Source organism: Molossus molossus, unplaced genomic scaffold (genome assembly GCF_014108415.1).
Source record: "Molossus molossus isolate mMolMol1 unplaced genomic scaffold, mMolMol1.p scaffold_m16_p_17, whole genome shotgun sequence".
NCBI classification, from domain to species: Eukaryota; Metazoa; Chordata; class Mammalia; order Chiroptera; family Molossidae; genus Molossus; species Molossus molossus.
In genome coordinates this window covers 67,651,031-67,678,607 of record NW_023425352.1, presented here as the reverse complement: position 1 = coordinate 67,678,607, position 27,577 = coordinate 67,651,031, and the positions used below count along the sequence as shown (strand labels likewise).

General features: G+C 42.3%; 1 protein-coding gene across 5 annotated transcripts in view; it reads left to right on the top strand.

Moving 5' to 3' along the window:
- LOC118632045 (WASH complex subunit 2-like) overlaps positions 1 to 27,577 on the top strand; it is a 73,134-nt gene that overhangs the window by 37,493 nt on the left and 8,064 nt on the right. For 4 of the 5 annotated variants that reach the window (XM_036264678.1, XM_036264679.1, XM_036264680.1 and 1 more), the window contains 7 exons: positions 3,475 to 3,576; positions 5,539 to 5,670; positions 7,647 to 7,810; positions 13,084 to 13,186; positions 17,562 to 17,717; positions 25,661 to 25,843; positions 27,327 to 27,455. In XM_036264678.1, the coding sequence (XP_036120571.1) occupies positions 3,475 to 3,576; positions 5,539 to 5,670; positions 7,647 to 7,810; positions 13,084 to 13,186; positions 17,562 to 17,717; positions 25,661 to 25,843; positions 27,327 to 27,455 (969 nt within the window). Of the gene's footprint in view, positions 1 to 3,474; positions 3,577 to 5,538; positions 5,671 to 7,646; positions 7,811 to 13,083; positions 13,187 to 17,561; positions 17,718 to 25,660; positions 25,844 to 27,326; positions 27,456 to 27,577 lie in introns of those variants that run through there. The other variant, XM_036264681.1, reaches the window with a different exon arrangement.

Here is a 27,577-nt window from a genome sequence, read left to right as displayed (position 1 = left end):
ACCATGATGTTGAAATTTGTTTCTGTTCTTTGTTTCGGTTTATTTACTTACTTATTTATTTTATTTTATTTATTATTATTTTTTAAATCTTTATTGTTGAATGTAAAATGTATTATAGATGTTCCACATTTTTCCCCCACTGACCCCCTCCTCCCCACTCCCGCCCCCTCCCGCCTTTTCCCACACTATTGTCTGTGTCCATTGGTTATGCATATAAGTTCTTTGGTTTATTTCTTCCCACTCCCCCAAGCCCTTTCCCTTTGAGGTTTGTCAGTCTAGCAATGAATTTGTACTTCTTAATCCCTTCACCTTTTTCACCCATTCCCCCAACCCCCCTCCCATCTGGCAACCAACAAAATGTTCTCTATCTATGAGAATGTTTCTGTTCTGCCTGTTCATTTCGTTTGTAGATTCCATTGTCGATAGATACGTATTCATTGCCATTTTGTTTGTTCATATATTTTATCTTTTTCTTCAAAAAGACCCTTCATCATTTCATATAATAACGGTTTGGTGGTGATGAACTCCTTTAACATTTTCTTGTCTGGGAAAGTCTTTCTATGGCCATCGATTCTAAATGACAGCTTTGCAGGATAGCGTAATCTTGGTTGTAGGTTCTTGCTTTTCATCACTCTGAATATTTCTTGCCACTCCCTTCTGGCCTGCAAAGTTTCTTTTGAGAAATCAGCTGACAGCCTTATGGGAACTCCCTTGTAGGTAACTAGTTGCCTTTCTCTTGCTGCTTTTAAGATTCTCTCTTTGTCTTGAACCTTTTGCATTTTGATGATGATGTGTCTTGGTGGGCCTCTTGGGGTTCATCTTGTTTGGGATTCTCTGTGCTTCCTGGACTTGTATGTCTGTTTCCTTCACCAAGTTAGGGAAGTTTTCTGCCATTATTGTTTCAAACAGGTTTTCGATTTCTTATTCTTGCTCTTCTCCTTCTGGCACCCCCAAGATGCGAATGTTGGCACGCTTGAAGTTGTCCCAGAGGCTCCTTATACTATCCTCATTTTTTTGGATTCTTTTTTCTTTTTGCTGTTCTGATTGGGGGTTTTTTGCTTCCTTATATTCCAAATCGATGGTTTGCTTCTTGGATTTACGTACTCTACTATTGAATCTGTGTGAATTATTCTTTATTTCAGTTAATGCCTCCTTCAATTCTGACTGTGCATCCATAATTTCTGACTGGTCCTTTTTTATGCTCTTGAGGCCCTCACTAAGTTCATTGAGCATTCTTATAAGCAGTATTTTGAACTCAGCATCTGTTAGGTTGCTTATCTCCATTTCACTTAGTTCTTTTCTTGGGGTTTTGTTCTGTTCTTTCATTTGGGACCTGTTTCTTTGTCTCCTCATTTTGGCTACCTCCCTGTGTTTGTTTCTGTGTATTACTTAATGAGAGGTATGGGGCCAGCTGAGACAGGATGCTGCTTGTTTGAAAGAATTTAGGAAAACCTGAAGCAGGATCGAAGACAGGCCGATCCTATGGTTAAGCAACTGGCAACAGCTTGGGTAGGCCTGAAAGTTGGGCGGGGCGGGGCCTCAGGGAGTCAGCAGGGCGGGGCTACCAGTGTGAGCCAGGTTGCTGGAGTCCCAGATATGGTGGCTGTCTGCTGCCCCAGGGAAGGGCTCACCAAAGGAACGAAGGCCTCTGACAGCACGTTTGTCCCCAAGAAAGCCCCCTCTCCAGCCCTCGCTCCAGTGCCAAACAGCTCAGTTCTTCCCTCTATGTCTCTGGTGCCCCTCGAGCTGCCTCCCCTCCAAGCTTAGAGGGAGAGTCCGATAAGTCCGTGCGCGGCCCCTTTAAGGAGCTGCCTGGGGCTCCAGCCGCCTCAGCCTCCCTGAGCCTCAGTTCCCGCTGGTTTTCCAGCTAGAAGTTATGGGGTCTCTCTTCCTGGCACTGGAACCCTGAGCGGGGCACCTGGTGTGGGACGGGGACCCCTCAGTCCTCAGGGAGGACCTTCCCAGCCGAGGTGTCCTCCTGATTTTTATCCGCCACACGTGGGTGTGGGACCAGCCCGTCCCCTCTGCCCTCCTACCCATCTCCATGCAGCTGCTGCTGTAATTCCGTAGCTGTAGGACTTCCATTCAGCTCGGTGTCAGGCGGCTCTGAATGATGGTTGTTCAGTAGTTTAGTGGTAACTTTGATGTGGTTGTGGGAGGACGGATACCGCGTTTACCTACCCGCCATCCTGACCGGAAGTCCCAGTTATTTATTTTTAAAGCAACAGAGCCCTTTCCTTTTTTTAAAAAAATTTAATCCTCACCCAAGGACATTTTTTCATATTTGTTCAGATAGAGTGGGAGGGAGAGGAAGAGGGAGAGAGAGGGAATCATTGACACGAAAGGGACACATCAAGTGGCTGCCTCCCGCAGGACCCCAACCAGGGCTGGGGGCAAATTGCAACCGAGGTATGTGCCCTTGACCAGAATTGAATCCGTGCCTCATCGGTCCATGGGCTGACACTCTCACCACTGAGCCAAACCGGCCAGGGCCAGAGCCCTTGTCTTCAGTGACATCTTGTCAATGTGTAAAATGCAGGAGAGTCACAGGAAGCCTGGAGCGCCCCTTTGTGGCCTCTTCTACTGAAACAGACCCATAGGACTCCATGGGTCCCAGGCGAAAACCACTGAACAAATGACCTGATTAGGTCTTTATTTGAGGAGTAAACATTGATTCCATAATAAAAAAATTTATCCAGAAAGGTCTTAGAAATTACGTTTTTGTCCTGTTTAATTGTCTGGCTCTTGTGTATTGAAGTTTCTTCCTGAAGGAACAGTTGTTCTATTTTATGTTAAATTCGTGCAGCTCAGTTTGCAGATTTTTCTTTGCATTATAGGCTAACATTTTGTAGCATTTGAAAATTTCTTCAGAATCTACCAGATATTTTAAATAGTTTGTAACATCCACTGTAGCTCAAATAGAATACCAAACATTTTAAAACAAAAATTGAGTGGATAGTTATTTAAAAGGAGTACTATTATATCCTTACAAGAGTAAAAATACTGTGTTCTTATTTGTTACTAAGTAAGGCAGAGGCATAGATCTAGTAATTTGGGAATCTGCCTGCTGTTTCCATTATGGGATCTGTTTAATCTCTCTGATTCTTTGGATAGAAAAAGGAAGTCATTGTTATTTTAGCATGATAGGAGATTGATGGGAAACTTTCCCCTTGCCTTATTAAATCATCAAGGTGGGATGCCAGGATAAAGCAGAGTGGGAGTACCCAAACTTCAGGGTCCTGGAGCAGGGGGGGGGGGGGCGCAGAGTTGCACGTGGTCTGTTTCTCCTCGCATTCAGGCATTGTGCTGCGCACAGCTGGGACAGACTGGTGCGTGTGCCCCTGGGATGGTCTCCGCCAGCTTCTGTGTCTGACCTAGACCTAGACGCACTGAAGCTATCACGTCCTAGTCTAGTGTTCTGTAGCTAACTGATACTTTAAAACTGATGTGTCTTGTTTAATCTTGATCCAACAGGATTTGTTTTCTTCTCAAAATGTGAGTAAGTCAAAAGATGCATCTCTCCTGCCTAGCAAACTCCCCACGTCAGTCTCGCTTTTTGATGATGAAGATGAAGAGGTAAACACTGGTATTGTAACACAAGATACTCAACTTTTTGATTAGTAGGAAACTGTTGCTGATGTAGCTTTATATCCAGGGGTTCAATCAGTAGGACAGGGTGACAAGGAAGCAGTCAAGCCGTCTGGGTGAGGCCTATATAACAAAAATATTTTGGTTTTTATCTCAGCAACTCCTTTCTTAAGTTCTCTTAGCTATACAATGGGCAGGACATTTGCTTCTTGACCCAGCTCTTATGGAAGGCTTCGTAGATTTCACTTAAGAAATCTGCCTTTAAGAAATACTTTTTAGAGCATGGATCTGTGTTATACCCACTGGTCTACAAGATTGAAGGGGGAGAAAGAGGAGAAGGCAGCCATGTCCTCACCTTGCTATTCTTTCCCACCCTTGAAGAGATCAAAGTTGGGGAGAGAAGTAAGAGGGGAGATAAGTGAACCTTCATTCGTGCCCAGTTCTGTGTGGTGACTAAGCTCCTGGGGTTGGGTGTTCATGTCCTAGCTCCACCACTTGCAAGTCAGGGACCTTGGGCAAGTAACTTAAGCTTTCTGAATCTCATGGCTTAATAGTCAGTGGGGTCATTGTGACAGCTGAAACAACTCATGTGCAGCCTTTGGCACAGAGCCTGGCACAGTAAGTACATAGTAAATGTGTGTCCCTCTGGATATCAGTTCATGATGCCCATGGCCCTGCCTGCCTTCCTACACTCTCTCTGAAGCTCCCTTTATCGATCTTTACATTTTGGGACAGTTTACTTGCTGTAGTACTGTTTTTTTTTTTTCTGTTTAACTCTGGCTCAGGCTCTCTGATGGTTTTGCTATTCTTTTCTAAATAAATATGCCTTCATAGGCATCTCTGGAGAGCTTGATGATACAAAAATTTATAAACATCTTTGAACCAATAAGGATCAACTCTTAGTGGGTCAGTGATTTTTATTTAGTAAATTATTATTTTTTGTTTTGTTAATCCTTACCTGAGGATATTTTCCCATTGATTTTTAGAGAGAGTGTGGAAGGGAGAGATGGGAAGGGAGAGAGAGAGACACACACATTGATGAGCTGCCTCCCACATGTACCTTGACTGGCCCAGGGATCAAACCAATGACCCTTTGGTGCGTGGGCCAACACTAACCACTGTGATACACCACCAGCCAGGGCTAGTAAACTGTTTCTTAATTTTGTATTGTCTCTTTAAAATTAACCAGAAATTCGCCCAGCTAGTGTGGCTCAGTAGATGAGCATCGACCCATGCACCAAGAGGTTGTGTGTTTGATTCCTGGTCAGGATACATGCCCAGGTTGTGGGCCAGATCCCCAGTTGGGGCCATGCAGCAGGCAGCCAGTCGATGTTCTCTCTTATCAGTGTTTCTATCTCTCTCTCCCTCTCCCTTCCTCTCTCTCTAAAAATCAATAAAGAAAAGAAAATTAAGAAAAAAAAAAAATTAACCAGAAATCCAAGTCATTCCTTCCTTTTGTCCCAAGTGTGTGTCCTTCATAAGTGTAAAAGAGTGGAGAAAGCTCCATCTCTCTGCTTTTACCCATGGCTCCAGTTTGTAATTCACAGAAAGAAAGGTGCAGATTGCTGGCCGCTGCGGGTGCTGTCCTGTTCTCCTGCAGGTGCGGGCATGGCCTTCCTAATAAGACAGAGGGCCTGCCTGCTGGCTGCGGCCGTGTTTCCTCCCTGTCCCGGGACCTTGTCCTCACGTCACTCCCTCTCATTCTTCCTCCCATGTGTTCGCCTAAGAGTTGTGTGGTATGTTTCCCTTTTGTGGCTGGAGACTGCAGTTAGAGACTATTATAGACTGTTGCTGTAGTTGTATATGTGAGAGAAGTGAGATTCACTAGCATTTTGTGATTTCCCCCCTAAAGGTGTTATATAAATTTTATTCCTGACATGAGAGAAGGATGTCTTAAGTTTTTTGTTTCACGTATATAAAGTTAAACTCTTCTGCCATTTGTTTTTCTAGGATATTCTTTTTGGGGCTACAGCTGCTAAGAAGCAAACATCATCTCTACTACCTCAGAACCAAGAGAAAGCAAAGCCCTCTGAGCCCCCCAGGAAGAAAGCATCTGCCTTGTTGTTCAGCAGCGATGAGGAGGTGGGTTGAAAAGAACGAGGCGTTGTTTCTAGGGTTTCGGAGATGTGGCTGTCCTAAACGTTTCCGCCTGTTTCATATCTAGTGAAGTTCAGTCACTAAAGACTATGTGCACGAGATAGCTTTCTTTTCTTGAAGAAAGATATTTAGTACATTAAACTAAAGGTTAGTCTTTTTAAAAATGGTTAGAAATAAAATAAGTATGACCCTCAAATTATATGCCAATTCAAATAAGTTAGGCCTTATTTTAATCTTATTACATGATCGCTGTGTTTCATTAATCAAGAACATGAATCTAGACATGGTAGGAATATCCTGTGCAAGTTTAATTCTTTTTTTTTTTTTTAATTAGCTTCTTAACATTTCCATTTACCATCTAGATACATATTAGCAAAGCCAGTAGTGAATATGGTTTAGCTGCTGTTCAGATTTAGCTGTACAGAAAAGAACTTTAAATATAATGCTGTTAAAAACCCTGAGCATTAAAAATCTTCCTGTATTCAAATAATTGTTCTTCTTTATTTTAACATAGGCAAGTAATGAGGGTATGACATAGATAGATAAATCCTAGATACGTTAATATTTTTATTGAAAACAATTTAAAATGACAGCATAATTTGCTTTTTTCTACTCAAATGTATGCATTTATGATGGATTTTTCCTTTTTTTTTGGTATTGTTCGTCGTTTTCACTGTAGTAATGGCCAGCCATCAATGGAATTTGTCTTACCATAGTGGTTCAGGGAAAATGAAAATATTAGCTAAAACTGGGAGCAACATTACTTGCAGAGTAACGGTAACCAGTGTTCTAGAATAGTGACTCAGCATTAGCTACCCACCAGAATCATCGGGAGAATCAGTGGTAGAATCATCTGGGTTCCACTGCTGGAGATTCTGATGAATTTACTGGTTTGGAGGTGTGGCCTGTCACTGGAATTTTCTAAAGCTCTTCTAGGGAGTCTAGCATGTAGTCGCTGCTCTGGAGGACCATGTCTCAGACCATAACGTGTGAGGAAATCCCCTGGGCATGTTGTTATGCGTTCAGGTTCTGATTCCGAAAGTCTGGGGGAACCTGAGATTCTAAGTAACAGATGCTACTGGCTTGTGGACCCCACTTTGATTTGCAAAGCTCTAGACTGTAGATATCAAAGGACCACTTAAACAAGTGCTCCTTGATTTGAAGGGTGAGTGTAGCCAGGTGAGGTTTCCTTAAAATGCTCTAAGTCCACATTGAGACTTTTGTGGAAAAGGGTCATTAGCAGCTTTCATTGTGTTGTGTTTACATGTGCATAGCATGAGCTTTTTTTGGTTAGTCCTCACCTGAGGATATTTTTCCACTGGTTTTTAGATAGACTAGAAGGGAGCGGGGGAGGGAAGGAGGGAGAGAGAGAAAGACAAAGAGAGAAAGAAACATCGATATGAGAGACACATCGTTTGCTTGCCTCCTGCTTGACCTCAACCAGGGCCTGGCTGGCGCCGAGCTGGGGCCAGGGATTGAACCTGCAACCCAGGTACATGCCCTTGACTGGGAATTGAACCTGTGACCCTTCGGTCCTTGGGCGGACTCTTGAACTGCTGAGCTAAACCGGCCAGGGCTTTGGGATTTTTCAATTAAAATATTTTCCTTTCATGTTGAAAGTTCTTGATTTATTTTTTAACATTCCTTTTCATCCTCCTCTTTAATTAATTTTGATTCACTAAAGTAGACAAGTTCCCTTCCCAACATAGAACAGAACCTTAGGGAGGAGAAACTTCATGGCAGGCAGTGGAGGAGAAGGCATGAGGTCTTTGAAGTCAGAGAACCCAGCTGTCTAGATTTGGGTTCAAAGAAAAGTCTTGGACGTGAGCTTTTCTCAGGGGTGATACACTTAGTGTAATACTTTGTTTAAACACAACTTAATTTAATGAATGTAAAATTTACTTCCTAAGTTCCTTATTCTACATTGCCACTGGATTTTAATACATATTTTATACTTCAAGGACCAGTGGACTGTTACTGATTCACAGACCAACTCAGCATCTGACCACAGGTCTAAAGGAGAACTTAAAGACTCTGGGACCACCCGGGACCAGGAGATTGTGAAAAAGACCAGCCTCTTTGAGGAAGACGATGAAGATGATCTATTTATTATTGCTAAGGACAGGTGAGAGACACTGTACGAAGTCATTTATCTGAGTCTGTGGTAACAAGTAAGGTATTTGATGTGCAGGTTGTCAGTTACTGGATGAGCTGGTAATCTTTCATTACCTAGTAGTCATACAAATGAGGGGTCTTTGGTTTTCACTTGCAAGGCATTGTTCCCCAATACTGGGAATTTTTTTTGATGGATCCTTACCTAATTTCTTCTACCTATCATTTTTTTTAACCTTAAAATACATTTTTCTTAATTTATTAGACATTTAAGTACAGTTTGTTGTCTTGTTTTTCCTCTGGGATATACAAAAAAATGCAAAACTTGGTCAGGGTTACTTAAGTTTGTCATTTGGATAGAAATCTGCTCAGCATTAAACAACATCCTGTTAGGAGCATGGTTCTCTGCAGAGCTGAGCAGCATCATACCCGTTGCTGGTACCCCTTAGCTGATCTAGGTGGTCCTTTACATTCATTCATACTCAGACTGAAACTGGCAGGATGTGTGGAGTGAGCATGGGCTGTTGCTGGTGGTGTAGCATGCTACCAGATAAGCTCTGCATTCAGAATAACTCCCCTGAAAATACTGTTTTTCTCTTGAGAGCCTTAAATGATCACTTTGAAATTCAGTTGAAAGGTAGTTGCATAAAGAGGCAATTGATTGGACTTTTTTTTTTTTTTTTTAATCCTCACCCCAGGAAATATTTTTGCATTTATCTTCAGATAGAGAGGGAGGGAGAGAGGGGGGAAGAGAGAGAGAGAAACATCAAGTGAGAGAGAGACATCGACTGGTTGCCACCCACACAACCCCAACCAGGGCCGGGGACAAACTGCAACCGAGGTACATGCCCTTAGCGGGAACCGAACCTGGGACTCTGGTTCGTGGGCCGATTCTCTAACTGCTGAGCCAAATTGGCTAGGGCAGACATTTTTTTTTCAATCCTCACTCAAAGATATTTTTCTGTTTATCTTCAGATAGAGTGGGGTAGGGTGGGGGGGAACATTGATGTGAGAGAGACACATTGACTGGCTGTCCCATAAGACCCTGACCAGAGCCAGGGACCGAACCACAACTGAGGTTCCTGCCCTTGACTGGAATCAAACCTGCGACTCTGGTCTGTGGGTGATGCTCTAACCACTGAGAAAACCAGCCAGGGCTGATTGGACATTTAAATCTTATGCATTGGTGTGGTTAATCCTTCATTTTGATTTGTTAGTTCCAAAAGTACCTCATATTTCTGCCTCTGAATATTGTGACTTCTTCCAGTGTCACTATTTCTAAGTTTGGCCTCCATGACTTCACTACTGGATGTATCTTTGGCCTCCAGTTAAGAATATAAGCTCTGGACTCCCAAGGCCTGATAATAAATTATGGCCCTGCTGTTCCTCTTTGAATAACCTTGGACAAGATGCCTAATCTCGCTGGGCCTGAGTTTCCTCATCATTAAACAAAAATAACAGTAGTACTTCTTTCATAGGATCACTGAGGATTAAATGAAATCCAAATGTGAATGTAGGAGAAATAACATTTTGTTCCTTTATTCTCCCTCTCTCTCTCAGGACACTCTTCTTCCTTTTTTATCTGGTTAGCTTCTTGAAAGACTGAGTTTAAGCCTTCCCTAACCACAACAGATGAGAGAGAGAAGAAATAAATAGAGTTGGAGTCCAGATTGGAAATGGCTTCATCTGTGTATGCTCTGCCTCTGTTGCACTTGAGTGTTTTCTACATTGTGTAGAAGTTTTCTTTTTCATTTGCACCCTCTCCTGTTGCCCCTACCACACACACACACTGCCACAAATTTAGAGATCTGGAAACATGTCTCATTTCTAGGGCCCAGTACTAGCTACACACAATTCCTGGCTTTTAGTAATGCTTTCTCTGTTCCAGACTCATTCCATCTCTAATTGGTCCAGAATTGTCTCTAAAATTTAGTGTATGGGCATTTTTCTTAAATAATTTAAAGCTTTCATCAGTTTCTCAAAAAAAGCTTTTATAGACCATGTAGGGGAGGATGTGGAAGGATTGGAACCCTCATCGTTTTTGTTAGCAGGAATGTAAAATGGTGCAGCCACTTTGGAAAGCAGTGTAACAGTTAAAAAGGTAAGCATGGCCCTGGCCAGTTTGGCTCAGCAGTTAGAGCATCGGCCCGCAAACAGACCCAGGTTTGGTTCCCACTAAGGGCACGTATCTCCATTGCAGTTTGTCCCTAGACCCAGTTGGGGTCGTGTGGGTGGCAGCCAGTCGTTGTGTCTCTCTCACATCAATGTTTCTCTCTCTCTCTCTCCCTCCCGCTCTATCTGAAGATAAATGCAAAAATGTCCTGGGGTGAGGATACAAAATAAATAAATAAATAATAAGTTAAGCATGGAGTTACCAGGACTTAATTTCACTCTGAAGTGTGTGCTTGAGAACTGAAAACATGTCCACACAAAAAGTTATGTATGAATTTTTCATATTAGCCAAAAATTTAAAGTAACCCAAAGGTTCATCAGCTGATTGAAAGGACAGACAGTATTCATACAGTGGACTCTTATTACTCAGCAATAAGAAGGAATAAAGAACTAATACATGCTACAATATGGATGGATGAACCTTGAAAATACTGTGTTAATTGAAGGAAGCCAGTCACAGAAGACACATGCATGATTCCATGTGTATATTATGTTCAGATGGATAAGTCCATAGAGACAGAAAGTGAATTAATATTTGTCTGGGTTGAGAGGAAAGGAGAATTGGGAGTTACCATTAACAGGTATGGAGTTTCATTTTGGGTTGATGGAAATATTATGAACTTAGGTTATGGTCATAGTTGCACAACTCTGAATATACTAAAAGCCAGTGTTTGTACCCAATAAAAGGGTACATTTTATGGTATGTAAATTATATCTCCAAACCATTAAAAAAAAAAAGATTTGTAACCATAACGAAGTTGTGAAATACTGCTTCATAATCAGGGCATTCAAATGCCTGGCTTGCCTGGACAGCCCAGTGTGAGCCTGTCATTCTTCATAGTCATTCATAAGTTTTCTTTTCATTCTCAAAAATATCCTGCTTTAGTCTATAAACTTTATGGTCATCATCACGTTTTCTGATATCTGTACTTCTGAAATAAATCAGAGTACTCACCCTAGCATTTATAATGAGGAATACTCGAGCTTCCTGAGCAGCATGTTTCTCCTCTGCAGACAGATCTCCACGAGGAGCTGAGTGTGGACTGAGGGCCAAGGTTAAGGACCAGCGCTGGTTTCCTGTTGTAGCTATGTCCAGAAAAAACTAGCTCCTCTACAGCTTACCTTCAGAATTTGTCATCAAATATATTTTTATGGGTTGGGTTTTTTATTTGTTTAGAAATTACTTCTTCAGAAGATCATACATAAGATTTTTTTCCTCCGATAGCTGTTTAATGAGATTTCTGGTAATTTGAGGCATCTGAAATAGTTCTTTTAAAAAAATATTTTGTGCTCTGGCCGGTTTGGTTCAGTGGTTAGAACGCCAGCCCACGGTCCAGAGAGACCTGGGTTCGGTTCCTGCTAAGGGCACGTACCTCGGTTGCAGTTTGTCCCCGCCCGGGTTGGGGTTGTGCGAGAGGCAGCCACTCGATGTGTCCCTTTCATGTCAATGTTTCTCTCTCTCTCTCTCTCTCTCTTCCTCTTTCTCCCTCCCATTCTATCTGAATAAAAATGGAAAAATGTCCTCGGGTGAGGATAAAAAATAATAAATAAATAAATACTTTGTGGTCATTTATCACCTTGTGGTTAAATATTTTGGTTATAATGTGTGTAAATTTATATTGGTATATATCCTTAAAGGCTTATCAGATACTACCTTATGCTGTCATTATGAATTGGGCCTTTGCTTTTATAACTTCAAGATATGGACTTAATTATAACTGTCCTTTAGTGTCTGTGTTCAGTGTAAGTGCACTTTCCCATTTGGCTAGTTGTATTTCCTAATCAGTGATCTGTAGGTTTTTGTTTAAAACATGTAGGCAGACATCAATATTAAACTAATGAATAAGCTACATAGATTATGCCTTGTTAATAATTAAACTGACAAAAAAAGATTGTGATGCATATACTTACTAGAGTGCATGCATTCTAATGTAAGAAGATGGATATGGCGAGCAATTTACTGAAATGACTTATTAGTATTATTTTTATTCAGCTAAAATTGAATTTAAAGTTCTCATTATTTGGTGATTATCTAGTATGCTAGTTGGATGGTTGCTTACTTAACACACAGTAAAAACTGGAACTTGACACTTTACTAATTAGAACACTTTTTATTCTGGACTCCCCATGTCCAGTGCTAAGCCTCCACTTTCATGTATCTTCTCCTTAAAAGGTCCCGCTCAGTGTCTGTTCTGGCAGAAATGTATCACTGCCTTCTCTGTAGAGGCCAGGCAGAGCCTAGGTGAGGAAGTAGGTGAAGACAGGCTGGAGCAGCGGTTCTCCGCCTTCCTGATGCCGCGGCCTGTAGGACATTCCTCCTGTGCTGACCCCCAACCATAAAATTATTTTTGTTGCTACTTCATAACAGTAACTTTGCTACTGTTATGAATTGTCATCAGAAATATGTGTTTTCCAGTGGTCTTAGGCGTCCCCTGTGAAAGGGTCGTTTGACCCCCAAAGGTTGAGATCCGCTAGGCTAGAGGAATGTGGTGAGGAGAGCGGTGGCTGAATTTTGGGTATGGTTGCCCAGTGTTGGGTACGAAAGGGGTGAATAGTGATGAGGATGAATAGTGACACAGAGGGCATGTAATGGGATGAGGTTTGGGCTTGAAGAGAGGGTATGGAAGGGCAGAAAGGTGCTTGGAAAGACAGGGTTAAATGGCCAGAGGGCACCAGGCCACGGGTCGCAGCCCAAAGCAAGCCCTGGCCCTGCCATATCTTGATAGCTGCCTTCCTGACCACTCTGGAAATAGGTGTCCTACTCTCTGATTCTCCGGGGCCGTAGGCGTGGCGAGAGAGAACGCTTCGTTTGTGAATGCTGCCAGTGTTGTTTGCCTAGGCAGTGCTAACGGCCACTACACGAGGGACTAGTAATTGAAAAAGGACTAGATAAGGAGGGCCCTGGGCTGTACACAGGGAAGAGGGACAGAGGCTGCTGATTAACAAACTGCAACTCCTTCAGAGACTTCTTGTTTGCTTTCAGCTGTGGAAGCGCAACAGCTGATTCAGGTGTTTTAGTGGTAGGTGGGTTTCTATAGGTGTGGCCCAGAAAGGATATTGTATCTTTTTTAAAATCACATTTGCCTTTTATTTGCCTTTTGTTTGTTTTTATAGCCAAAAGAAGACCCAGAGAGCATCACTTCTCTTTGAAGACGACGGGGACAGTGGAAGCTCTCTGTTCGGCTCTCCTCCCGCATCTGTTCCTCCTGCCGCAACGGTATTCTTAGCCTCTTAGGTTCAGGAGTTACCCTTTAGGTGATGTTGCTTCCATCGTGAAACTCCCCTGAATCAGTTCCCATGCCTGACCTTGGAGGCTGAGTCTAATGGAAAAACTCATTTGAATGGTGTTAGAAAGAGATCTCGTGGTTAGTGGCACATTACAGATGAAGTACACGTGCAGAGCCTGGAGGGAAGGATTCCCCATGCCACGCATCCCACTCAGTGCCAGGTGTGGGTCTCTGGAGCCGGGGGTGGGGGGGTGGGCACTGTTGTACTTCTAGAGGGACTGCCAGGAACTGTGCCAGCTGCATGGAGTTCTGCTCCTTAGCCCAGGGGAGTTAAGGCACGCATTCTCTCTTTTAGAAGCATGTTTGAAGTGCTGACACTCTGGTCCTGGTTTATATTAACAGCCAGTCATTAAAAAGGATGGAAATTCTGACATGCTACAACATGTATGAACCTTGAGGACATTATAATGAATGAAATAAACCAGTCACAAGAAGACAAATACTGTGTAATTCCACTTAACATGAGGTGCCTGGAATAGATTTATAGAAACAGGAAGTAGAATGGTGGTTTTGGGGGGCTAGGGATAGGGGGAAATGGGGAGTTGTTTAATGGGTACAGAGTTTCAGTTTTGTAAGATGAAAAAATTTTGAAGATTGGTTACATAACAATTTGCATATTTTTTTTTATATATATACATTTTTTATCCTCACCCGAGGACATTTTTGCATTTATCTTCAGATAGAGTGGGAGGGAGAGAGGGAAGAAGAGAGAAAGAGAAACATTGATGTGAGAGAGACACATCAACTGGCTGCCACCCACACAACCCCAACTGGGGCCGGGGACAAACTGCGCCCGAGGTACATGCCCTTAGCGGGAACCGAACCCAGGACTCTGGTCTGTGGGCTGATCTAACCACTGAGCCAAACAGGCCAGGGCAACGATTTACATATTTTTAACACTACTGAATGATACACATAGAAATGGTTAAAACGGTAAATTTTATGTTGTGTTTTTTACCGCAGTTAAAATTTTTTTTTAAAGTATTGTGATAGGAAAAAAACTTAAGGGTATTTAGACCATGAGATACTGACTAGCTCATGGTCTAAATACCCTTCCAGTGATTACATCTAAGTGGCATCACTGCCACAGTCACCTGAGCTAAAAAATGTTAGTTATGTCAAAAGGGAGGATTCAAGCATAAGAGGAAGGTGACATTGTGATCGTCTTTGTCCAGGGACCCTTGGCATACTGGAATCCTGCCTTTGGCCTGCCATTCCTCCCTTCCCAGAACATTCCCTAAATGAGTATGTGCACATAGAACAAAGTGAGGCCAAGCAGTATTTTATTGCCACCTGGCCGTTGCTGCCAAACACAGAGGGAAGTTTAGAACTCCTTAAGCTAGACCCCATGAAGAACACCTTCACCTGAGCTGGGTTAGCTTAAAGAGCCAAGAATCAAGCCGACTCGCAGCCTGCCTTGCGGGCCTTCAGCCCCAACCTCAGACCACTCAGTTTGGCCTGTTGTAGGCAGAAGGACATGCAAGGCAGGGAGGAAGAGAGGAGCCCCTGGCACTCCTCCCATGTGGGAGCAGCCATAGAATCCCAAATGGTAGCTCCCCCCCAGGCTCAAGGAAGAAGACCCTCTCCCTCCCACCACAGTGATGGGGGACTCGGTTCCTGATACCTGCACATTCCTAGGTGCACTGCTCCTCCTTGGGGTACAGTGGAGGAGGGACATAGCAGTAGGGAGCTGGAACTTCTGTGTTCTACAGCTTGATCCTTGGCTTTTCTTCCATACATCTGAAATACTTTTTGTTTAAAGTTTATTTTAAACTACACAGTAATACATGGATGCTTTCATTTAAAAAAAAAAAAAAAAAGGTTTTAAAAATGCACAGAGGACCCGGCTGGTGTGGCTCAGTGGTTGAGTGTCGACCCATGCACCAAGAGGTCGCTGGTTGACTCCCAGTCAGGGCACATGCCTGGGTTGTGGGCCCGATCTCCAGTGGGGGCTTGCAGGAGGTGGCCAATCGATGTTCTCTTTCAACAGTGCTTCTATCTTTCTCTCCCTGTCCCTTTCCCTCTCTGTAAAATCAATAAAGAAAAAAAAAGTACAAATCTATAAAAAAACATAAAATAAAATAAAAAATAAAAATGCAGGGAGGCTGCAAAGCCCCCATTCCATACTGCTCTCTAGATGTAATCATTGGTAACAATGTGTTGTCAGTCTCTTCAGGCCTGATTCTAAGCATGTACATCTTTTTTATTATTATTACTATTAAAATAAGAGCATGTTGTATATTTTCATGCATCTGTTTTTGTCCTGCAGCATATTTGTCATTTTGCTCTTTGCCATTATGATATAGTATTCCACAGTGTAGCTATACCAGGACCTGTGGGACTCTTTCTCCTGGATGGAATAATTATCACTGTTTTCTGCAAGTTTGTTAGGGAAGTTTCTTTCCCTCCCTACTGCCTTGTCATCTTTGTCCTTGACTATGGAGATAATTTCTTAATTGGCTTTTATCAATGTTCCTTCCTTTCATCTGCTCTCCTTGCTGTTGCCCTGGTTCTCTTCTTAAAGATAACTGATGCTATCATCCTCTTACTGTAATACCTCAGCCGAGCCTACCATGCCACCTGTAATCTCATTCAAACCGGATTTGTCTTCTCCAGCCTCACCCACCATCTATTCTACATGACTCACCCTGTCCCAGAATACTACAGAAGAGGATGTTGTTTCTTTAGTCTGAAAATAATTCTTCATGTTTTCAGACATAGCACAAATGTTAACGTGTCCTATAAAAGCTCCGCAGACTAGGCACATGCGAGTTAACAACTGAGGAACTCTTTCCTGACCACATTCCCATTGAGTGGGGCCGCCCAGCTTGGACCTGAAGCACGCAGCACTGGGGAGCATGCTGTCTTCCTGGGCTCTGGGGCTCGGCAGTGCTTCTGAGGGGCTCACAATCTTTTCCTTGAGTCACCTTTCCTGGCGTTTCCCTAAATAGGACATCTAGTGGCTCCACAGTTAAGGGTCAGGAGATCTGAGTGGTTTTTCTTTGTAGATTATAAATAATAACTTTTATTTGAGCTATAATCTAATGATTTTTGAAGGTTCTGGAAATGTAAAACTAAACCTATAGTATTAGGGTTATTAAATAGAACAAAGGGCAAGGATACACATTGTAAGTAGCTGAACAACCCATGGACAACTTTTAGATGCAGTATATAAAATATATTTTTTGTTTAGAAATCTTAGAATATTTTAAAGTAAGGTGAACTGACTTGTAAACCTATCAAGAAAATTGCCTGGCTGGTGTGGCTCAGTGGGTTGAGAGTTGTCCCATGGACTGAGAGGTCCCGGTTTGATTCCCTTTCAGGGCACGTGCCCGGGTTGTGCTGCTGCTTCAGAGCAGAGCCCAGGGAACCGCTTTCACGAAGTCGAGGCAGGAAAGAGGACATCTGAGCGTCAGGACTAAGTGTGTAGAAGCAGGGACTCTGGCACCTGAGCAGTGGAACTGCATGCTTCTTCATGCTTCACATGTCTCATTAGCATGTTAAATCTCCACCCAGGGGTGTGTTTTTTAGCATTTAAATGAAGGAGGGTACAGAAAGGACACTTTCTTGTTAGTGTGCATGGGTGAGCAAAGGGAACAAAATACAAGCTTACCAAGGAAATCTTGGAGACAGCAGTGTCCTTCAGTCCAGCTGCCGATTGGCTGTAAGGAAAAGGGAAAACGTGGGGCAGCTGATGGCTTTCTGCGTCCTGCCCGTTGGGCCTAGTGGGTAAGCCTGTCTGTCTTGCTCTCCCACCAGGACGCTTAGCCAGCTCCCTAGAGGACTGTGGTTTCAGCTTGTTCTGTGATAGCACACTTTTCTTTTTTTGTTTTTGGGTGTTAATCTAAAATTAAAAGGCCAAAGTAAGAGACAACACACATTTATTTGAGATCCAAAAGAATAGCTGTTCAGGAAGCACTGATTCAGGCAGAAACCCAAATAGCATTCTGATTTTCTGTTTAGGAGAACGGCAAGGGGTATTGATAAGGAAGGGAAGGGGACAGTTACAGGAATAGAAGGAAGGAGTTTCTATGGTGTTAATAAGTTAAGGAAGGAATTTGTATAGGTGCAGATAAGCTAAGGTAGTGATGCTAATTCTAAAGAATGTTGTTAATTTTCAGTCCTAGTTATAATCTCTGCTTTCTTGTTACCTTTGTAGATAGTGGGTTGGGATACAATTGCCTAGTACCTCCCCACCTCCCCAAGGTTTGAGGAGTAAGACATGCAAGGCAGCTGTACTCCATTTTCAAGTGGTTCTGTTGATATTCTTTTTCACGAGGATGTCATTTACTCATCTTTTGGTAGAAAAAAGAGACTGTCCCTGAGGTACCACCTTTGCTCTTCAGCGATGAAGAAGAGAAGGAGGCACAACTTGGAGTGAAACCTGTGGACAAGAAGGTCGAGGATGCCAAAGAGTTGTCAAGATTTGGGAGCACTCAAGTGGTCGAGGAGTCTGAAAAGGTGGACTTTTTTTTCTTATATATTCTGATACATTTGTCTTATGTTCTTGTAAAACACACACATGCACACACCCTTACATTTTCTACTACAGAAAATAAATGGCTCATTGGTGAGAAGTTTTGAAAACACTGAAAAGTATGAAGCAGGAAATCTCTGATCCCAGCGTTCAGGCAACCTTCATGCTGCACTTGGTTTCAGACTTCCCCAGACATGCGTGCACACGGGATGCGTGCACACGGGAGGTGCCTGCTTCCATTTTACGTTGTTGTGACTTTGTGCTGAGGTCCATTTTGTCTTTCTCTCTCCAGAGTGTTTCCACATCTCAGTCTTCATTCTGGTTTTCTCTCTGCATGTCTGCTCTTTCTGACTTTTCTGTCACCCCTGGTTTCTTCCAGTCCCCACCTGTACTTAAAATGACTGTCTTCAGATTTTAGTTTACTCTTTTTTTCATTTAGTTGATGTTGGCTGTGAATTAAAGTTAAATTGTTTTCCTTTTAAAACATTAGCTTTTATTTTTCTGGATGATCTGTCACTTCCTGCAGGAGAGGCCTGTGGATGAGGCTGCTGGCTGTGTCTGGAAATCCGCAACTGCAATCAGTCTCTGCACTTTTTCTTTTTTTCTACCTTTCCTTGTACTCTGTGTTCAGCTGCTTAGGGTTAGTTTCTCTTCTAGGGCCTATGTGCAGAGCATCGCATACTTTTCCTCCTGAGGCTCCTTGGGGCTCCATGGTACACACATTTCACTTGTACCTCATTGTTTAACACTCTCTTCCTGTAATTTCAGTGTGAATCTTTTCTGTGTTCCTGCAGTCCCAAGAACTCTAGTCACAGCCTGTTCCACACTTCACTCTAACTGCCTGTTATACTGTTGTCTCCCTCGCTTGAGTATAAGTTCCTTGAGTACTGGGGCCATGTTTGTTTTATTCAGTGTTACCTGAAGTATGTAGCATATTACCTTGCACATAGTAGTTGCCTTTAAAATTACACATTTCTTCAAATAAGCATATTTTTTCATAGTTTAACCACTCTGAAACTAGGATGCACTTCACAGCCAGTGGTATGTTTAACTGGGAATTCTTTTTTCTTTCTTGACAGTTCATACAGTAATACAGTTTCTTACATTCAGTGGTAACTTACCTGATATGTGGTACTTGTTGAATGAATAGAATAAATTCTTCATTTTAGGATTCTTCTAATTGCATACAATATAAGCCTTCTACAATGTAAATGTCTAATTTTGTCAGTTAGGTTTCTCCTTGAGACTTGTGTTTTAGGTAGATGTTAGGAAATACAAAATCCACTCACAATGATTGGTATTGGTGTTATCTCTGTGACTTAGATGTTATTTATAGCTCCGGAGCAACCTATGTGGATCAGAGTAATAGCTGACATATATCTCTTAGGAATGAGGGACTCTGATTTCATTTTATTTTTATTTATTTTTATACTTTTTCTTTTTTTTTAGTCCTCACCCGAGGACATTTTTAATTTTGTTCAGATAGAGTGGGAGGGAGAGAGAGAGAGAGAGAGAAACATCGACGTAAAAGGGACACATCGAGTGGTTGCCACCCACATGACCCAACCAGGGCCAGGGACAAACTGCAACCGAGGTACATACCCTTAGCAGGAACCGAACCCGGGTCTCTCCGGACCGCAGGCCGACACTCTAACCGCTGAGCCAAATTGGCCAGGGCTACTTTTTCTTTTTTTAAATTTATTTATTTTTGTTACAGATGTTTCTCCTTACTTCCGCCCCCCCCCCCCCCCCCACTGATTTCTCCTCCCCGGCCCTCCCCGCCCTGTCCCCATATAAGTTCTGTGGTTTATCTCTCCCTCACCACCCACTTTGCTGGGGATTGTCAGTCTGTGCCCCACTTCCACGTCTCTGGGACTACCCTATTCCTCAGACTGTTATGTTCATTATATTTCACATATAACTGAGATCATGTGTATTTGTCTTTTTCTGCTTGGTTTGTTTCACTTAGGATAATACTTTCCAGGTCCCTCCATGTCGTCCCAAAGGATAAGAGATCTTTCTTTCTTATAGCCGCATAGTACTCCATTGTATTTATGCACCACAGCTTTTTAATCCATTCGTCAACTGATGGACATTTGGGCTGTTGCCAGATCTTAGCTATTGTAAATAGTGCTGCTACGAACATGGGGGTACATATATTCTTTCTGATTGGTGTTTCAGGCTTCTTAAGGTATATTCCTAGAAGAGTGATCACTGGGTCAAATGGCAGTTCAATTTTTAATTTTTTGAGGTGACACCATATTGTTTTCCATAGTGGCTGCACCAGTCTGCATTCCCACCAGCAGTGCACTAGAGTCCCCTTTTCTCCACACCCTCGCCAACACTTGTTGTTTGATGATTTGTTGATGGTGGCCATTCTGACAGGTGTGAGGTGATACCTCATTGTTGTTTTAATTTGCATCTCTCTGATGATTAGCGATGTTGAGCATTTCTTCATATGTCTCTTAGCCATTTGTATGTCCTGTTTGGAGAGGTGTCTGTTTAGTTCCTCTGCCCAGTTTTTAATTGGATTCTTTGTCTTCCTTTTGTTGACTTGTATGAGCACTCTATATTGGAAATTAACCCCTTATCTGATATATCATTGGCAATGATGCTCTCCCATACAGTGGGTTTTCTTTCCATTTTGATGATTGTATCTTTTGCTGTGCAGAAGCTTTTGAGTTTGGTGTAGTCCCATGTGTTCATTTTCTCCTTTGTTTCTGTTGCCTTAGGTGATGTATCAGTGAAAATTCTGCTGTGTTATGATGTCTGAAATTTTGTTGCCTACATTTTCTTCTAGGATTTTTATGGATTCATGAGTCACATTTAAGTCTTTTATCCATTTTGAGTTTATTTTTGTGTATGGTGTAAGTTGATGGTCTAATTTCATTTTTTTGCATATAGCTGTACAATTTTCCCAACACCATTTATTAAAGAGGCTGACTTCACTCCACTGTATGTTCTTGCCACCTTTGTGAAATATTAATTGAGTATATTGCCTTGGGTCCATTTCTGGGTTTTCAGTTCTGTTCCACTGGTCTATATGCCTGTTCTTGTGCCAGTACCAGGCTGTTTTGATTACAGTGGCTTTGTAGTATAACCTAAAATCTGGTAATGTGATTCCTGCATCTTTGTTCTTCTTTTTCAAGATTGCTGTGGCTCTTCGAGGTCTTTTTTGGTTCCATATGTACTTTTGAAGTATTTGTTCTAGTTCTGTGACATATGTTGTTGGTATTTTGATGGAGATTGCATTGAATCTATAGATTTCTTTGGGTAGTATGAACATTTTAATGATGTTAATTCTTCCAATCCATGAACAAGGTATGTGCTTCCACTTTTTTATATCTTCCTTTATTTCATTTTTCAATGACCTGTAGTTTTCTGCGAATAGGTCGTTTATTACTTTGGTTAAGTTTATTCCTAGGTATCTTAATTTTTTTGCCGCGATGGTAAATGGGATTGTTTTTTTGTTTCTCTTTCTGTGAGTTCATCATTGGTGTATAAGAATGCCATCGATTTCTTGACATTAATTTTGTATCCTACTCCTTTGCCAAATTCATTTATTAAGTCTAGTAGATTTTTGATGGAGTCTTTAAGGTTTTCTATGTATAATATCATGTCATCTGCAAATAATGAGAGTTTCACTTTCTCTTTTCCAATTTGGATCCCTTTTATTTTTTCTTCCTGTCTGATTGCTATGGCTAAGACTTCCAGTACTATGTTAAATAAGAGTGGTGAAAGTGGGCATGCCTGTCTTGTTCCTGTTCTTAAGGGAAATGCTTTTAATTTTTGCCCATTGAGTATGATGTTGGCTGTAGGTTTTTCATATATGTCCTTTATTATATTGAGATATGATCCCTCTATTCCAAGATTGCTGAGTGTTTTTATCAGAAATGGATGCTGGATTTTGTTGAATGCTTTTTCAGCGTCTATTGATATGATCATATGATTTTTATCTTTCATTTTGTTTATGTGGTGTATCACATTTATCGATTTGCAAATATTGTACCAGCCTTGCATCCCTGGGATGAATCCCACTTAGTCATGGTGAATAAATTTTTTGATGTATTACTGTATTCGATTTGTTAGTATTTTGTTCAGGATTTTGGCATCTATGTTCATCAGGGATATTGGCCTGTAGTTTTCTTTCTTTGTAATGTCTTTTTCTGGTTTTGGAATTAGAATTATGCTGGCCTCATAAAACGAGTTTGGAAGTCTTCCTTCTTGAATTTTTTGAAATAGTTTGAGGACAATGGATATTAGTTCTTCTTTGAGTTCGGTAAAGTTTCCCCGTGAAGCCGTCTGGGCCTGGGCCTGGGCTTTTGTTTGCTGGAAGAGTCTTGATTACTTCTTCAATTTCTTCAGTTGTTATTGGTCTATTTAAGTTTTCTATTTTTTCCCTGTTCAGTTTTGGGAGACTTTGTGTTTCTAGAAATTTTTCCATTTCGCTTAGATTATCGAATTTGTTCCTGTATAATTGTTCATAATATTTGTTAACAATCCTTTGTATTTCTGTGGTGTCAGTTATTAGTTCTCTTTCATTTCTGATTCTGTGTATTTGGGTTCTCTCTCTTTGTTTCTTGGTGAGTCTAGCTAAAGTTCCATCAATCTTTTTTATCTTTTCCAAGAACCAACTCTTGGTTTCATTGATCCTTTGAATTGTTTTTTTGGACTCTATGTCATTTATTTCTGCTCTGATCTTTACTATTTCCTTCCTTCTACTTGCTCTGGGGTTTTCTTTTTGTTTGCTTTCCAGTTCTTTAAGTTGTGAGGTTAGAGAGTATTAGAAATTTTTCTTGCTTCTTGAGGTAGGCTTGTGGTGCTATCAACTTGCCTCTCAGAACTGCTTTTATTGCATCCCATATGTTTTGTGTTGTATGTTCATTTTCATTGGTTTCCAGGAAGTTTTTAATTTCTTTCTTTGATCACCATGGTAACCTATTCATTGTTCAATAACGTGCTATTTGGCCTCCATGTTTTCAAATGTCTTTGCATGTTCTTGTTGCAGTTGATTTCTAGTTGCATGCCATTGTCATCTGAGAAGATGCTTGATATTATTTCAATCTTCTTGAACTTGTAGAGACTTAGTTTGTGCTCTGACATGTGGTCTATCTTTGAGAATGTCCCATGCTCTTTATTTGACCTTCTATTTTGAATGATAGCCTTGCTGGATAGAGTAGTCTTGGATTCAGATCCTTGTTTTTCATGACCTTGATTACTTCATGCTACTCTCTTCTGGCCTGTAGTGTTTCTGTTGAGAAGTCAGCTGAGAGACTTACGGGATTTCCTTTGTAGGTAACCTGTTGCTTATCTCTTGCTGTTTCTGGGATTCTCTCTTTGTCTTTAATTTTTGGCATTTTGATTACTATGTGTCTTGGTGTGGGCCTGTTTGTGTTCTTCTTACTTGGGGCTCTCTGTGCTTCTTGAACATGAATGCCTTCTTCCTTCATCAAGTTAGGAAAGTTTCTGTCACTATTTCTTCAAATATATTCTGTAACCGTTGCCTATTTTCTCCCTCTTCGGGGACTCCTATGATGTGAATGGTATTACGTTTCCAGTTGTCCCACAGTTCTCTTAAGCAATCTTCCTGTTTTTTAATTGTTTTTTTCCTTTTGGTTTTCTGATTGGTTGATTTTTTCTACCCTGTCTTCTAATTCACTGATCCAATCCTAAACTTTCTCTACTCTACTGGTTAGTCCTTCCATTGTGTTCTTAATTTCTGCTATGTCATTCTTCATTTCCACTTGGTTGGTTTTCATTGTTTCAATATATTTACTCATGGTGCTGATGTCCTTACTCATGCTGTTGAGCTTCCTCAAGATCATGGCCTGAACTCTCCCTCTGATAATTTGCTTAGCTGCATTTCATTTATCTCATTTTTGATAGAGTTCTCTTGTTCTTTCATTTGTGATTTGTTTCTTTGTTTCACCATTTTGGCTATCACAGTGGGCTTTGACGTCTGCCAAATTTTTCCTGTGGGTGCTGGTGTTCTGTTGTTTGTGGCTCCCTCTACTTGGTTTGGATTAGCCCTGGTGGGCCCATGTTAAACACCACTGTCAAGTCTTACTTTCCTGGGTAGATTTGCAGACCAATCAAAATTTCAGTTATCCTCTGGCTTTTTGCTGGTGGCTAGTAGTCTCAGTTACTCAGTGCCTTGAAATGTAGCCTTGGTGTTCTGAGTAAGAGGATTTCCAGAGTGTGGGGTAGATGCTGGTTATTAATGAGCCTCAATTTGCATTTCTTTGCCTCACCTGGGAAAGGCTTAATGTCAGGGGGGCGGGGCGGGACGGACTGCTGCTTTTCCCCACAGCTCTGGGAAGGAGCACACTGGCCACCGTCCTGTGTGGCTGCAACTCGGCAAAAACTCTGAGTGCCCTGGTGTCCCCACAGAGTTCCAGCTCAGTCTGCCCTCTCTCTGGCGTAGCCCCCAGGTGAGTGGCTGTGGCTATTTTAGAGCTCTGTCCAGGCTGTCTTCACTGTGGAGCAGGCTTGGTCTTTATTCCCCAAGGGCGCTGCTCACAGCTAAGACTGCTGCTGTCCGTGTGCTCCCAGCCTGGTACCCTCTTGCGCCTCCGAAGATCCTACTAATTTCCCTGGTTATATGGTCCTGTCTTGCTGCTTTTCTGTTGCTTTTTTTCTGAAGATTTGTCTTTATTTTAATTGTAATTCCTGTTTGGTCCTGGGAGATTGTCTGCGTAGTTTCTATTCACTCCACCTCCATTTTCACATCCTCTACACCTATCTTGTGTGCAGCTGGGTTGTACAGGCCTTTCTGGTGCCCCCGCACACCCTGCAGGTCCCATGGGTAACTGGATCACATAGTCCCTTTGGGGACCCGGCTCTATGTTATGGGCTATATTATGGGCTGCTGGGTCACACAGGCCTCTTTGCTGCTTCAGCATCCTGCAGGTCCCACGGGTAACTGGATGGCACAGTCCCTGCTGGGTCGCACAGGCCTCTCTGGTGCCCCTGCACCCTGCAGTTCCCACGGGCGGGCAGCTGGATCGCACCAGTTCCTCTCAGGCTCTGGCTTCCCACTGCTTTTGTGGGCTACTGGACCCCACAGGCCTCTGTGGAGCCCCAGGACCTGCCGCTGGTGGCTGGGGAGTGCTGCTGTCCCATGGGGCCCAACTCCTACTCAGCCTTTGCTGTAGTTTTTGGGGATGGGTCTCAGCTGCTGGTCTGTGCTTCTGTTGCTGGGAATGGATGTCTGCTCCCCAGCCTCTGTTGCTGGGGGTATATCTGGACTCTGATTGTGCTGCTACTATGAGGAATGGTGCTGGGCTCTGGGCTGTCTGATGCTTCTGTGACTGGCACCTTGGGAGCTCTACTACTGTGTACTGCTCTGTGTTGACCTAGAGTGTCCACTGGTCCCATGGTGCCAGGTGCACTGGTGGGCTCAGGTGATTGGGCCCTAGCTGCTCCCACTGCCTCCTCCCAGAGAAGACCTGGGATCTTCCAAAATGGTGGGACCTCCCCACGGTGCAGGGAGAAACCCCCTGAAGGGCCGCTTACTGAGGTAGCTGGCTGCTCCCGTCCACAGCACAGGAACCTTCTGCTCCTGGTCTCTGCACTGCTCGGGTTTGGTCGTCCACCTTCACGTCCACTCACACTCTCTCACACACTCGCTCACTCTCACACTCACCCTCCCTTCGGTCCTGCCCGCCGCCATCAGGGACTCTGATTTTAAAATGATTGAAAAAAAAATATCTTTGGCTATATATTATCTGCACAAGACTGACCGTTGGAGCAGTCAATCAAGAATTGGCCTCTGTTTGATTACCTGGGAGTAGACGTGATGAGCTGTAGTTCCTGGAACATTCAGAGGTGGCAGTTGCTGGATTAATAAGGAGCTTGGAAGTCCCTATTATAGAATTTGTATTTCCAAGTGTTAACAAATTTTTTTCTTTATTATTTCCCTTTTCAGGAAGGGCCTTTGACTGTATCTACTCAGGAAGCAGTCAAGCATTCTGACTTATTTTCTTCATCATCCCAGTTGGACAAAGGAACCAAAAGTAGAACCAAAACTGTTCTTAGCTTATTTGATGAGGAAGAGGATAAAACAGAAGATCAATACAGCATTCAACCTCTAAAGAAAGAAGTGGGGAAGGTGAGCAAAAGCAACAAAGGCTCAAGTCTTTAGAAGGATAAAAGGATCTTATTTCGTGGTATCAGTTTTATCATGTGAGTTGCTGAAGAATTGAGGGTTCCAGATTCTCCACATCCTCACCAACACTTTTGCTATATTTTCTTCCAGTCTCTTACTATGGATGATTTTGTACTGTGATATATTTAAAAATAATTTTTTTCCTTTATTGGTTTTTAGAGATAAAGGAGGGGAGAGGGAGAGATAGAAACACCTATGAGAGAGAACATCTATTGTATGCCCCCCACTGGGGGTTGGGCACACAACCTGGGCATGTGCCCTGATGGGGTATCGAACCAGTGACCTCTTGGTGAACGGGTCAACGTTCAACCACTGAGCCATACCAGCCGGGCTGTACTGTGACTTTTTTAAGTTATGAAAAGTTTAGCCTTTGTATGTTATACTTGTTTTTATGTATAATCAATAGTAAGAATTAATTATTAATTTTTAATGTGACCCATTTTGTCATGAGTATTTTTTTTTTTTTTTTTTAAATTTGTGGATGTAACACTAAAGAAACAGGGAGAATGTTAGAATGTTAAGTCTGGGACATTGTAATGTCAAACCAAGTAATGTAAATAGTAATTTGGAAATGTCAGGTATCCTAGCAAACAAAAAGGCCTTGTTTGGAATCTGAAGGTAGTGGGCTAGAAGGTGGATGGGTATGGGGAAGGTTGGCTGGCTACACCTGGGCCAAGACTTTGGACTAAGATGCGGACAGGTTAGGGATACATGCTTGACTACTCTGTGTAGTTTCTGGTATTATGTCAGCTGCTGTCTCTTCTTCCCTTTGGGAATGAGATGGAGAGAACTTGTTTAACTTTTGTGTTTTCACCCCTAAAATTTTTCTCATTATGGAACTAATAGATTGGTTTTTTTAATTAAGAAGTTCAGCCCTGGCCAGTTTGGCTCAGCGGTTAGGGCGCCGGCCTGCGGTCCGGAGAGACCCGGGTTCGGTTCCCGCTAAGGGCACGTACTTCGGTTGCAGTTTGTCCCTGGCCCTGGTTGGTCATGCGGGTGGCAGCCACTCGATGTGTCCCTTCACGTCGATCTTTCTCTCTCTCTCTCTCTCCCTTCCTTTCTCTCCCTCCCACTCTATCTGTACAAAAAATGGAAAAATATCCTTGGGTGAGGATAAAAAAATGAAATAAAATAAAAAAGAAGTTCAGATACTACAGAAAGGTTGAAAGATGATCTTTCTAGATTATGTATATGTTATCTGTATTTATATATTCTCAACTCCTTTTTGGCAGCTGCATAGTATTCCATTATGTGAACTGTCATTCCCTTTCTGTTTGGCACTTAGATGGTGTCCAGCCTTTCTTTAGCTATTGTAAACAAAGCCATAGGAGGTATCTTTGTTGCTTCATTTTTGTCATTGTGTTTGATTTTCTTGAGATGAATCCTTAAAAGTTTAAACACATATAAACTGCCCTCTTTTTCCCAGAATTCCAATCCTGATGCCCGTCCCAAGAGCACAGGTGTCTTTCAGGATGAAGAGCTTCTTTTTAGTCACAAGCTCCAGAAGGACAATGACCCTGATGTTGATCTTTTCTCTGGCACCAATAATACCAAGGTCAGTTCCAAGTGGTTCGCCACTTCATGGCTTTGTTATTGTATTAGATACTATTTCAGCAACTCACCTAGTTCTCTTTGTAAGTTGTTTTGGTTTTGGATATTGAATTTGTGTTATGTCTG